The sequence below is a fragment of the Danio aesculapii genome, chromosome 18, assembly GCF_903798145.1.
Source record: "Danio aesculapii chromosome 18, fDanAes4.1, whole genome shotgun sequence".
In the NCBI taxonomy this organism is placed as follows: Eukaryota; Metazoa; Chordata; class Actinopteri; order Cypriniformes; family Danionidae; genus Danio; species Danio aesculapii.
The window spans coordinates 18,718,669-18,733,580 of NC_079452.1; the positions used below are offsets into that span (position 1 = coordinate 18,718,669).

At 32.7% G+C, this 14,912-nt stretch overlaps 1 protein-coding gene across 5 annotated transcripts in view; it reads right to left on the reverse strand.

Annotated features, from left to right (window-relative positions):
* Nucleotides 1–14,912, reverse strand: part of gramd1bb (GRAM domain containing 1Bb) — a 137,801-nt gene that overhangs the window by 21,532 nt on the left and 101,357 nt on the right. For all 5 annotated transcript variants that reach the window (XM_056477801.1, XM_056477800.1, XM_056477799.1 and 2 more), the window contains one exon: nucleotides 2,405–2,489. In XM_056477801.1, coding sequence (XP_056333776.1) covers nucleotides 2,405–2,489 — 85 coding nt within the window. The remainder of the gene's footprint in view (nucleotides 1–2,404; nucleotides 2,490–14,912) is intronic.

Here is a 14,912-nt window from a genome sequence, read left to right on the forward strand (position 1 = left end):
ACACGGGGGGAGAACATGCAAACTCCACACAGAACCGCCAACTTACCCAGCCAGGACTTCAACCGTATATTATATTATATTATATTATATTATATTATATTATATTATATTATATTATATTATATTATATTATATTATATTAAATTATATTATATTATATTATATTATATTATATTATATTATATTATATTAAATTATATTATATTATATTACATTATATTCAATTATATTCAATTATATTCAATTATATTCAATTATATTATATTATATTATATTATATTATATTATATTATATTATATTATATTATATTATATTATATTATATTATATTATTTAATATTGTAGTTTAACACATTAAATGACATAACTTTAAACTGTAACGCATACAGATAATGAATAAATGAACAAAATAATAAATGAACTGATTTATTATATTATAATACAAATAGAATAAATTGACACTGCTTAAGTCCAAATTAAAATGTAGGCAAAAAATACATAGGTAAAAATAATAATAATAAAATAAATAAAAATATACTTAACAAATATATTACTTATTTTAAGTATATTGTATTATTAATTCATTCATTTTCTTTCAGCTTAGTCCCTTTATTAATCAGGGCTTGCCACAGTGGAATGAACCGCCAACATGTTTTACGCAGCGGATGCCCTTCCAGCAGCAACCCAGTACTGGGAAACACCCATACACGCTCATTCACACACACATTCGCATGACTTTGGACTTGTGGGGGAAACCGGAGCACCCGGAGTGACCCACGGGAACACAGGGAGAACATGCAAACCCCATCCAGAAATGCCAACTGACCCAGCCGAGGCTCGAATCAGCGACCTTCTTGCTGTGGGGCGATTGTGCTACCCACTGTGCCACCGTGACACCCCATATATATTTATGCACAGTTAAAGTCTGAATTATTACCCCCCCCTGTTTATTTTTTCTCTGATTTCTGTTTAACGTAGAGAAGATTTCTTCAACACATTTCTAAACATAATAGTTTTAATAACTCATTTCTGATAACTGATTTATTTTATGTTTGTCATGATGACAGTAAATAATATTTGACTAGATATTTTTCAAGACACTTTTATACAGCTTAAAGTGACATTTAAAGGCTTAACTGGGTTAATTAGGGTTAACTAGGCAGGTTAGAGTAATTAGGCAAGTTATTATACAACAATGGTTTGTTCTGTAGACTATCGAAAAAAATTAGCTCAAAGAGGCAATATAAAGAGGCTTAAAGAGACATACTGTGAAATTTTCCTTGCTCTGTTTAACATAATTTGGGAAATATTTAAAAAAGAAAAAAAATTCAAAAGGGGGCGAATAATTCTGACTTCAACTATATATATATATATATATATATATATATATATATATATATATATATATATATATATATATATATATATATATATATATATATATACTCAATTTGTTATGCTTAAATGTGCATTTATATATATATATATATATATATATATATATATATATATATATATATATATATATATATATATATATATATATATATATATATATATATATATATATATATATAAATGCACATTTAAGCATAACAAATTGAGTGAGAAGTTGTTATTATAAAATGTATTTCTCAATTTATATTTGAAAATCTGTTTAAATTTTGATTTCCTAAATACATGAAAACAAAAAAATTTACATTTTTATATATATATATATAAATGTTCATTTTTTTGTACTTTTTAAATGTTTTTTATGTATTTAGGAAATAAAAATTTAAACAGAATTTCAAATATAAACTGAGAAATACATTTCAAGAAATTTTGAGAAATACAGTATATATATATATATATATATATATATATATATATATAGTGCTCAGCATAAATGAGTATAGCCCATTTTGAAAATGAATATTTTTATCCATTTCTCAGTGAATATAGGCAATGTATTTTGGTGCATCTGAACAAAACAGATTTATTAAATGGATATAATTATTAAAACAATATTTTAGTCATCGAACATCTTTAGAAATATAATGATAACACATTTAAATTCATGCAAAATATTGCAAAAAATACAAACTACAAGATTTCAACAAAATCTTCTGTATTTTTTGTTTCTCTTGAATTTTCCTGTTTTTAATATTTTATGTATTGTTTTTCCTTAAACCATAAGTTTGAGCTGTTATCATAAGTTAAGTTGTTTGACTATGATGATCATATTTTGCAGTGCTCAATGTTTACTTTGAATAGTTATTAACTTTATACAATGTTTAATGCAAAATATCATGTGACCAATTTTATTTTATGACCTCCTTATCACAAATAATAAGTCTACATGCTAATTTGACTGCAAAGAGAAGTAAGTAAATCCTTCTTCTGTTCATGATTAGACTCTTACCCACAATGAGACGCTCAGTGTCTGGCAGCTGCTTGAAGAGCTTCCGGAAGTCTTCATTACGCTGCTTATATGTGGGACTGAGGACCTTTAAAAAACACACAGTAGCAGGTGAGAAACACACACAAACACGCATACACACACACACTGGCTGGTTTATTTGTGCCATGCAGCAGCAGAGTGAGTTCATTCTTAATGCGGCTTCACACTGTTTCTCATTCACACACACACACTTCAGCACAGCTAATGACTGAACACACACAGAGTGCTTCATTAACAATAGAGTCAATCACTTCAGCTTATGATAAAATGCCTTGAGCTCAACTGTGCTTCTTCACACGCAACACTGAAGGTGATACACTGTTGTCATGGAGGTGAGGAAAAACAGACGTTTATGAAATATGAAAAATAAAACAGAAATGAAGGCAGTTATATTTATTATTATTCATTCATTCATTCATTTTCTTTTCGGCTTAGTCCCTTTATTAATCAGGGGTCGCCACAGCGGCATGAACCACCAACTTATCCAGCATATGTTTTACTCAGCGGACGCCCTTCCAGCTGCAACCCATCACTGGGAAACCCCCATACACTCTCATTCACACACATGCATTACAGACAATTTACGCACCACCCTTTATTATTACTAGTAGTTATGATTATATTTTGAACAATATAATTAAAATATAAATATAAACAATAATATAAAAATATAAATATAAAAATATAAAGATATTAATTTGTAATAAACAATTATTAGCTTTTTTTTTAAAACATGACCGAATTATTCCAAAACTGCAAACATATTAAATATATTATATTGAATACATTGTTCTATTATTAAGAACACTGCAATACAACAATGAAATATAAAGTAATAATAATTATTATTATAAAGTAATATTAATATAAATTATGATAACTAAAAATCTACACACGCACACACATATACACGCAAACAAAGAAAAACTTCTAAAACATGTTCTTATCAATTTTTTGATATTTTTATATATTATTATATATATTATATAACACGTGTAGGCATAAACATAGTGAGTGTAATGTATATATTATATATTACATTAAATCATATTATATTATATTATATTATATTATATTATATTACATTACATTATATTACATTACATTATATTATATTATATTATATTATATTATATTATTTTATATTATATTATATTATATTATATTATATTATATTATATTACATTACATTATATTATATTATATTATTTATATTATATTATATTATATTATATTATATTATATTATATTATTTTATATTATATTATATTATATTATATTATATTATATTATATTATTTTATATTATATTATATTATATTATATTATATTATATTATATTATATTATTTTATATTATATTATATTATATTATATTATATTATATTATATTATATTACATTATATTATATTATATTATATTATTTTATATTATATTATATTATATTATATTATATTATATTATATTATATTATATTATATTATATTATATTATTTTATATTATATTATATTATATTATATTATATTATATTATATTATATTATTTTATATTATATTATATTATATTATATTATATTATATTATATTATATTATATTATTTTATATTATATTATATTATATTATTTTATATTATATTATATTATATTATATTATATTATATTATTTTATATTATATTATATTATATTATATTATATTATTTTATATTATATTATATTATTTTATATTATATTATATTATATTAAATAATATTATATTATATTATATTATATTATTTTATATTATATTATATTATATTATATTATATTATATTATATTGTTTTATATTATATATTATATTATATTATATTATATTATATTATATTATATTATATTATATTATTTTATATTATATTATATTATATTATATTATATTATATTATATTGTTTTATATTATATATTATATTATATTATATTATATTATATCATATCATATTATATTATATTATATTATATTATATTATATTATATTATATTATATTATATTACATTATATTATATTATATTATATTATATTATATTATATAACATGTTCAAAAGATGCAAAAAAAAATTTCTCCAAATTTCCACTAAATTTAATACCTAAAATATCAAATAAATGCATATTAAATGTATTAAATAAAATGAAATATTTTCTTCTATTTCTATAATTTTCCTGCTCTACTATAACCCATTCTCCTTCCCATAAATGTGCCCTACACTAGCCGTCTAGTTTCCTCATTGGAGACTCACAGCAGGGATGTCCTCATTCTCATCCTCGTCTTCATCCCAATCCGACTTTTCCCTCAGGCTCCAGTGCAGGTCCAGATCCCAGTCTGAGCCCTGAATTAACCATCCGGCCAGAGCCTCCTCCAGCTCCATCAGCGTCTCCCAGTCCTCCTGAGAGCCAGAAGATGAATCCATATCTCTCTCAACCCCGTTGAGTTTTCAGATGATCACTAACTCGGTCTTTAAGATACGTGTGTGTTTGTGTAAATGTTCATCAGGGTGTGTGAAGCTTCATCCACATGATTCCAATGTGGAAACTCGCACACAAGTGGCCTTCAGTAAACTCTGCAGACAGATGCTTTATTATGCTGCTGTTTGTTCCAGTTTCAGATGGAGAAAACATCCGTAAGGCTTTCTGTCTCCATTCTTCAGACTGCAAACGCTGTGACCAAAGGGTCAATGAGGGAGGAACATGAAGCTTCTTCCTCAAACAATCATTGATATTTACCTCAGTACATCAATAATATCTCCATTGCACACAGTTGGATGTTCTTTCTGGAAGTTCAGTGCATCCAAGACCTGATTCTTCTGAGTCCTTAAGTATTTGTACTTGTTTTCTGCAGGACTTTTGAGAAGATATATGATCTTCTACACCAAATTTCTTCAATTATGTCCTTGTTTTGATTAGTTAACTCTTCAGTTGCTTCTTCTCATCAAATAAAGGTATGCTTCTTCAATTCTTCAGACTGCAAACGCTTTGACTAAAGGCTCAATGAATGAGGAACATGAAGCTTCTTCCTCAAACAATCATTCATTTTTACCTCAGTACGTTATTAATATATCCATTGTAAAGAGTTGGACATTCTTTCTGGAAGTTTAATCCATCCAGTACATGTTTTTTTCTCAGTCTTTAAGAGTTTGCAATTGTTTTAGCAGGTGTTGTAAGACTTTAGAGAAGAATTATGATCTTCTACCCATGAAATTCCTTCAATTATGCCATGGTTTTGATTATTTAACACTTCAGTTAATTCTTCTCATCAAATAGAGGCATGCTTCTTCAATTCTTCAGACTGCAAACGCTGTTACTAAAGGCTCAATTAAAAAGGAACATGATGCTACTTCCATAAACAATCATTGATTTTTATTTTACCTCAGTACGTCACTAATGTCTTCAATGCAAACAATAGGATGTTCTTTCTGGAAGTTTAATCCATCCAAGACCTGATTCTTCTCAGTCCTTAAGAGTTTGTGCTTGTTTTCTGCAGGTGTTGTCAGACTTTTGGGAAGAAATATGATCTTCTACAACAAATTTCTTCAATTATGTCCTTGTTTAGATTATTTAAGACTTCAGTTGCTTTAAAAACAACAACAAAAACCACTGTAAGAGTCTCTGTCTTGATTTTTTAGACACCAACGCTGTGACTAAAAAACAGATGAAGAAGGAACATGAAGCTACTTCCGCAAATGATTACTGATTACCACAGCACACTAATACTTCCAATGCAAACCAATCTTTCTTTAAGTTTAGTCCATCCAATTCTTGACTCTTCTCACTCCTTAAGAGTTTGTATTTGTTATTAGCAGGTGTTGTCAGACTTTAGAGAAGAAATGTACACCAAATCCTTGGGTTGTTATGTCCTCGTTTTGATTATTTATGCTTTTTCGCAGCACCTCAAACTCAAAGTCTCTCTCTCTCATCAAAAAACATCTGTAGGAGTCTCTGTCTTGATTCTTCAGACTCCAATTGCTGTGACTAATGAATCATTGAAGAAGGAACATGAAGCTACTTCCGTAAATGATCATTAATTGTTAACTCGGCGCGCCACTAGTATCTCACTCCAAACAAATTAAAGGCTTTCTAGAAGTTCAGTCCATACAAGATGTGATTCTTCTCAATCCTTAAAGTTGATATTAGTTTTTGCATGTGTTTTCAGACTTCAGAAAAGAAACATGGTCTTCTATACCAATTTCTCCAAGGGTTATTAGGTCCTCGTTTGGATAATTTCTGATTAAACAACACCTCAGACTCTACTGAATGGAAAAAGAAGACTCTTCTGTCTTCGTAATTACAAACACCGTGAATAAACATGAACATGAAGCTACTTCCACAAATGATCATTCATTTTTACTTCACCGTGCCACTAATATCTTCACTGCAAACCAGTTGTTGGCTTTTAAAGGCAGTCTTTCTGGATATTTAGTCCAGGTCCATCCAAGTTTTACTGTATTTTTTTGCAGATATTGTCGGAATTAACACATGAAAGTGTCTTCTACACAAGATTTCTCAAACTCTACTCAGCTGCATCAAACAGAGAACATTAATTTGCATCCAAGTCCATCCATTAGTCATGATTCTTCTCACTTTTCATTCTTTCCTGCAGCTGTCAGGCTTCGGAGAAGAAAACTGGTCTTCAACACCAAATCTCTAAGGTATAATGTCCTCAGTTTGATAACATGCAACGCCTAAAACTCTACTCAGTTGCATCAAACTGAGACATGCTTTATTTTTCAGCAGTTTGTTCCAGTTTCAGACTCTGTCTTGATTCTCCAAACTCCAAATGCTGTGACTAAAAAAACAGATGTAGGAACATGAAGCATCTTCCACAAATGATCATCAACTGTTACCTAAATGTGCCACTAATATCTCCACTGCACACATTAATTGTTGGGTTTTCAAAGAGATCCAATCCAACAAGTGATTCTTCTCAATCCTTATGAGTTTGTACTTGAGAGAAGATAGATAGTCTTCTGAACCAATTCTCATTGGGTTGTTCTGCAGTTTGGCTCAGTTTCAGACTGTTTCTTGATTCTTCACTCTCCAAATGACGTGACTAAAACAACAGATGAAGTAGGAACATGAAGCTACTTCCGTAAATGATTATCAGTTGTTACCTAAATGAGCCGCTAATATCTCCACTGCAAACCAATTGTTGGGTTTTCAAAGGGATCCAATCCAAGATGTGTTTCCTCTCAATCCTCACGAGTTTGTACTTGTACTTGAGAGAAGATAGATGATCCTCTATAACGATTCTCCTTGTGTTTATCTGCAGTTTGTTCCAGTTTCAGACTCTTGATTCTCCAAACTCTGAACGCTGTGACTGAAAAGCAGATGACGCAGGAACATGAAGCTTCTTCTGGCAATGATCATCAACTGTTACCCAAATGCGCCAGTAATATCCCGACTGCAAACCAATCGTTGTGTTTTCAAAAAGATCCAATCCAAGATGTGTTTCCTCTCAATCTTCAGGAGTTTGCACTTGTACTTGAGTAAAGATAATGATCTTCTATACAAATTCTCCTTGGGTTGATCTGCAGTTCCAGTTTCAGACTCTTGATTCTCCAAACTCCAAAGCTTCTTCCGCAAAATACCATCAACTGCTACCTAAATATCTCCACTGCAAACAAATTGTTGGGTTTTCAAAGAGATCCAATCCAAACTCGTGATACTTCTCAATCCTTTTGAGTTTGTACTTCATTTATTCCAATTCTCCTTGGGTTGTTACATCCTCGTTTTGATTGGTTTATGCTTTAAAACAGTGCCAAAGACTCTACTCAGTCGCTCTCTCTCATTCAGGAGCCTAAAGATAACTACGAACAAAGGCTGACACATGATCTACCGCAGCTAAAATGCTGAGAATGGAATTCTGCCTATGCGATCGTCCCAAAAACAAAATGTCCATAAATGTGAATGGACTATTCCAATAGCGGACGACACTTGGGAGCACAACACAACACAACCCTGTCTTTATGTAGAGCTGGACAAGCGTGTTTAATTCTGTCGATGAGTATGTAGAGGTGGTTATATATTAACTAAAAGAGTAAATAATGAGAGCCGCTGGTGGCTGGTACCAAGAGTGGGTGTGATGATGACTACAATAATGTCATCAGATACTCTTTGTTTTCGAACGTCACAGTGAGTCAATGTCTATTGTGTGGATTATACACTGACTTTAGGGCTCAAGCTGTCTTTTACATGTCCAAAACTTCAACCTCAAAGAGATTCAAAAATGAAAATTCTGTCATTGTTTACTCATCCTTTATTTCAAAACCTTATGAGTTTCTTTCTTCTGTTGACCACGGGATATTTATATAGGATATATTTTTATAGGATATATACAAAGATATTTTGAAGAAAAATGAAAACCTGTAGCCATTAATTTCCATAGTAGGAAAAACCAATACTATGGAAGTCAATGGTTTTTGGATTTCAACAAAATATCTTCTCTTGTGTTCAACAGAAGAAAGAAACTCAAAGGTTTGGATTCAGAAGAGCACGGGTCAATTTTTGGGTGAACTATTGCTTTAATGAAGATTTGTAATATTTAGTTATCATATAGTCATCATATAATGTCCTTCAAAACTTGCTCTTGGTCTCTTTTCTGGAATAAATTTTGAATATTAGTGACTTAAGTTTGGTTACCATTGATTTTTATTGAATGGACCCAAAACAGAAAGTCATACAGGTTTTTAATAAGTAACTGTTTAATAATAGTTGGGTTTTTTGGTAAATTTTAAATAATGATGTATTTGTATAACATAAAACTTTTAAACAATTTTACGGTGTACTTACAATTCTCAAAATAGATCCCATAACAATTTTAACATGGCTTTACAGTAACAATATCAATTTGTTGATATTTTATTACGTGATCAGACTAATTCCGGGGCGTCACGGTGGTGCAGTGGGTAGCACGATCGCCTCACAGCAAGAAGGTTGCTGGTTCAAGCCCCGGCTGGGTCAGTTGGCATTTCTGTGTGGAGTTTGCATGTTCTCCCTCTGTTTGCGTGGGTTTCCCCCACAGTTTCCCCCACAGTCCAAAGACATGTGGTACAGGTGAATTGAATAAGCCAAATGGCCATATGTGAATGTGAATGAAAGAGTGTGTGGGTGTTTCCCAGTGTTGGGTTGCAGCTGGAAGGGCATCCGCTGCGTAAAAACATATGCTGGATAAGTTGGCAGTTCATTCCGCTGTGGTGACCCCTGATTGATAAAGGGACTAAGCCGAAAAAGTGAATGAATAACTAATTTCTTATTTTCTAACTATCTATCCATCTTTCTATCCATCTATCTATCCATCTATCCATCTATCTATCTATCTATCCATCCATCCATCCATCCATCCATCCATCCATCCATCCATCCATCCATCCATCCATCCATCCATCCATCCATCCATCTATCTATCTATCTATCTATCTATCTATCTATCTATCTATCTATCTATCTATCTATCTATCTATCTATCTATCTATCTATCTATCTATCTATCTTGCACTAAACATAAATCAATAAGATTTGATTAGATATTATATATAAATTACATATAAATATTAGCACAATTGCAAGTTTTCATTTTGGATAAATAGACCATTTTCATGAAATGTTTTCCATGAGATGATTTCTATGAATCATTTCGATAACAAGGATGCCATGAAGAATGTGTGACAATAACAGCCATGAAGTGCAAAGACAGAGCATGTCTTTGTGTGACGCGTCTGCTCTGGGTTAATATTACACAACCTCATGTTATTCACACTCTCTGTCTGTGACATAACCACATTTACCCCCGGCACTAACAAAGGTGAAATCTCTGCCTTAAAATAAACTTTCATACAAGCTTCACTTCTGTCTACAGTCAAATGCCGTTGAGCTGAAAAAATCAGCGGTCTCTTTTAAACCAAACATAATGAAAATCATGTCAACATTTATTGATAGGATTTTAAGAATGAACTTAAATGATTATTCATTCATTCATTTCTCTTCAGCTTAGTCTCTATTTCAGAGATCACCACAGAGGAATGAACCGCCAACTATTCCAGCATATGTTTTACACAGCAGATGCCCTTCCAGCTGCAACAAAATACTGGGAAACACCCATACACACTCATTCACACACACACTCATACACTACGGCCAATTTAATTCATTCAGTTCACCTATAGCACATATCTTTGGACTGGTGGGGAAACCGGAACACCAGGAGGAAACCCACGTCAACATGGGGAGAACATGCAAACTCAACACACAAATGCCAACTGGCCCAGCCAGGACTCGAGCCACCGTGCTGCTGTTTCATTTTAAATGAAAGATTGCTGCACCAGATAGACATTTTATATCTATGAAATATCATTACTATGTAATGGCGATTATGTACTGTAATATGTGGGCTTGGCTTCGAGGCATCCAATTAGAATCACTTGTTTGGTAAACAAAGTCATATAATATATCGACTAAAAGACAAAAGAAAATACTACTTTACAAACTGTATTGTACATAAAACATATAAACAGTTGCATATTATTCAATAATATTACAGAAATTAACATAAAACTGAATTAAAATACAGTTGAAGTCAGAATTATTCGCCCTCTTGTGAATTTTGTTTTCTTTTTCAGATATTTATGTTTAACAGAGCAAGAACTTTTTCCAACACAGGCTCATTGTGAAAACGTAGCCCAGCGGACGTTTCTGGAGACAGCGGATTACGTAGCCGGAGGTACGTATGGCTGCATTTCATTTCTTTAAACGAATGCTACGGGGCGGTGTGACGCTGTTCCTTTTCGCGCTTACCAGCTGACCGCTTACCTCCGTATGGACGGCATTCCGGCTGCAACCAGTTTGTCCCATTAGTGCGCCACGTCCGTCGGCGGATTTGAGATGCAGAGAGGAGTTGACCACAGAGACGGGGGTTCGATTCCGGTGAAGAGCGGTTCCAGAAAGCAGGTAAGACAAGAATAGAATCCAAAATATAAAACAAATGAAGTGAAAAAAAGTGAATAGCAGGGTGAGGATGTGGTTAAAAAAAAGTCAGACGAGGGCTTTTATCTTTTTGGATTGCTTTTGAAACGTGTTGGTTGGGTTTAGGGAAGCGGGTGGGCAGGTCAATCGATAAAATTGGTTGGGTTTAGGGAAGGGGGAGGGTTGGTCAGCCGATCGTTCGCTCAGTCAGAAAGTCTGTCAAAAAGTGAGTCGACAGCGGACTCTGGTGGGTTTACCTGAGAACAGCAGGCGCGAATGACACTCGCGAGGGAAATTTGAGATCTCGAAAAGCGTACACGGCGACCTCTGGCGGATTCGTGAAAACAAAAACTGCAGAAAAACGTGCCGCCGGGACGAATTTCGCGGTCTCCAGAAACGTCCGTGGAGGTACGTTTTCAGAAAGAGCCTGGGTTGACTTTTTCACAGTATTTCATAAAATATTTTTTCTTCTGGAGAAAGTCTTATTTGTTTTATTTCGGCTAGAATAAAAACAGTTTTTAATCTTTTTAAAACCATTTAAAGGTAAATATTATTAGCCCCTTTAAGCAATATTTGTCTTCAGAACAAAACGATTGTCTACAAAACAAACCACTGTTATACAATGACTTGCCTAATTACCCTAACTTGCCAAATAACCTAGTTAAGCCTTTAAATGTCACTCTAAGCTGAACACTAGTATCTTAAAAAATCTATCTTTACTTTACTATCTGCAGTATGGTGGTCATTCGGGCTCAGAACTCACAAAGAGACGGTTGAGATGTAATCACAGAGCTCTCAGGGCCATGGGAGATCATCACTGCCCATATGAACACACACACAGAGACTCTCACACACTCAGACAACACATCAGGAATGAACTATGCATACTCTCTATATATAACATCAGAGCCACCGCGTGAACTCCTGTCCAGTGAATATCAAACAGCTCACATTCATGCAGAACAAGTGTAATCAGCCAATCACGTCACACCACCGGGAACCACAGCCAATCAAAGAGGAGCATTTTCTGTGATTTTATAACACCACTGCCGTGCACTAATAATAATAGTTTTGAATATTTCTGGCAACCACTGTATAGTATTTCGATAACACTTAACAATAAGGTTGTATTCATTAATGTTAATGTATTTACTAAATGAACAAACAATGCAGCATTCACAATAACACATTTGTAAATGTTGAACTATGATTACTACAAGTTTGTGGTGTAACAGATCACGGTTGATCTGTGATTCGTTCGGATCAAAACCCACAGTACGGAACACACATGAACCGCTGATTTATTTTTACTTGTAGATTAATCCTAGATTCGTAACGAACGCCTCTCGCATCAATCAAATCAGATATATGAAAGCATTCAGGCTTTCCTGTAAAATTTAATGACGACGGAATAAGTTGTGGTAGGCTACTTGAAATGTGGTGGGTTTCTAAGGTTATTAAAGGGGTTTTCTGTCACTACCTGTTTAGCCTGCAGTAATGCATTCAGTGCAATCTGCACGATTAACGATTAAAAAAGATCGGGATCTCAACACCCACGCAACATAAATGATAAATGACAGCAGGGCTGGACTGGGACAAAAAAATCAGCCCTGGCATTTTGGGACAGAGCGGCCCACTACATTCAATCAAAAGGCTACCCATCTGTGCACGCCCTTGAATATGTTTACCAGCCCCCATTCTATAAAAGTAGGAAATAACGAGAGTTGACAAATTAAAAACTTACATTTTTTAATTTATTATTATAATAAACTTATAATCCACACTGGAAGTCCATCTTGTGTGTGCCTGTGTGTTTAGAGGGAGTCTATATTAAATAATGAACATAACAAAAACTGCCTGCTGATGCACACAGTTAATGTTGATTAACAAAATAAATATAAATAATGTGTCAGAGACCCTTAAAAATGTTTAACTCAACAATATAACCTCAAATATAGATTAAAGATTGTACAAAGTCAATCAAATGAACTCAAACAATTAAAATTGCAACAAATATTTGTTTGGGCCCAAACTACTAATACAATTTTTTTATATTTAGTTTTGTTTTGCTTAAGTTGCACACTAGTTTGGTCATGTATAAATATCATTATAACCATATTGTATAAATATTATTGTACCTATAAGCCTACATCATGCTGACGATCAAAAACAAAATGTCATGATATCTCATGCGATTGTCCTCTGACTGAGTGCATCTTAAAATACATGAATGACACTCAGCTTGAGTAGCACATTCTTTATGATATATATAATTTGTAAAATAAAGACTTGCAGGTTAAGGAAACACCATAGGAGGAAGTTTCCACGGGCCTTGGTGCAGATGAAAAGTTAAAAAAAAGTATATTTATATAGACAGATAGGTAACTAGATAGAATAGACAGTAATATATTGATCTTTGCAACAGTTGTCGAACCGCCACGCGCTGCAGACGCCTGCTCGCCGCTTCAGCTCTCACGTGCCCAAAATGGAAGTTTGTGATTGGGTCAGCCCAATGTCAATAAAGAAAAGAACCAATGGGCTGCAGATTATGTTACATGGGCCGGTCTGCTAAGTGTTTTATGGGCCGATCAGGTCATAAGAAGATGATCAGCCCGGCCCAAAAGTACGTCGGCCCAGCGGGAAACTGCCCGGTCTGCCAGATGGCCAGTCCGCTCCCGAATGATAGTGATCTGCTTGTCTATTAATCCTTCGAATCGCTGCATTCAAATCTGTGTTTGAAAAATGCAAAAATCAAGAAAGAGATTAAGTCTTTAGTCTTTTGAGTTAGGTATGAAGTTACAAAGAGTCAAATAACACAGAAGTACTGGGATAACAGTTTATGGTTTAGATCAGGGGTGGGCAAACTCGGTCCTGGAGGGCCGGTGTCCTGCACAGTTTAGCTCCAACTCTAATCAAACACACCTGCTTATAGATTTCTAGTGATCTTGCAGACACTGATTAGCTTGTACAGGTGTGTTTGATTAGTGTTGGAGCTAAACTGTGCAGGACACCGGCCCTCCAGGACCGAGTTTGCCCACCCCTGGTTTAGATAAAACCACTGATGTTTATGGTAAAGATTAAAATCATCGTCATATGCATTTATCTTAATGCTCAAAAATGAAAGTTGTGGCAGCAATTGCATTGTTTAACCAATAGGTGGCGACAACCAGCCATCAAAAATATGCCACTGAATAATTCATCAAAAATAATATTTCTAGCAATGAAACATGAAGTTTTATGAGTGAAGAACTGAATCATTTATTAAAAAAAGGACTAAAAATAAATATGGGTTGAACAAATGATAATGTTAGATATATTCATTTAGCACTCCCAGCAACAGAAGTAGTAACAGTGAATTTTTCATAGTAGTGAATATTTTATGATTCATTTTTGTTCAGCAGATTATTTCTTCATTTTATTTTTAATAAAACTACAGGTTCTCAGTTCTGTTTGTTAAAACCAAAAGTGTCTTGCAGGACTGTTT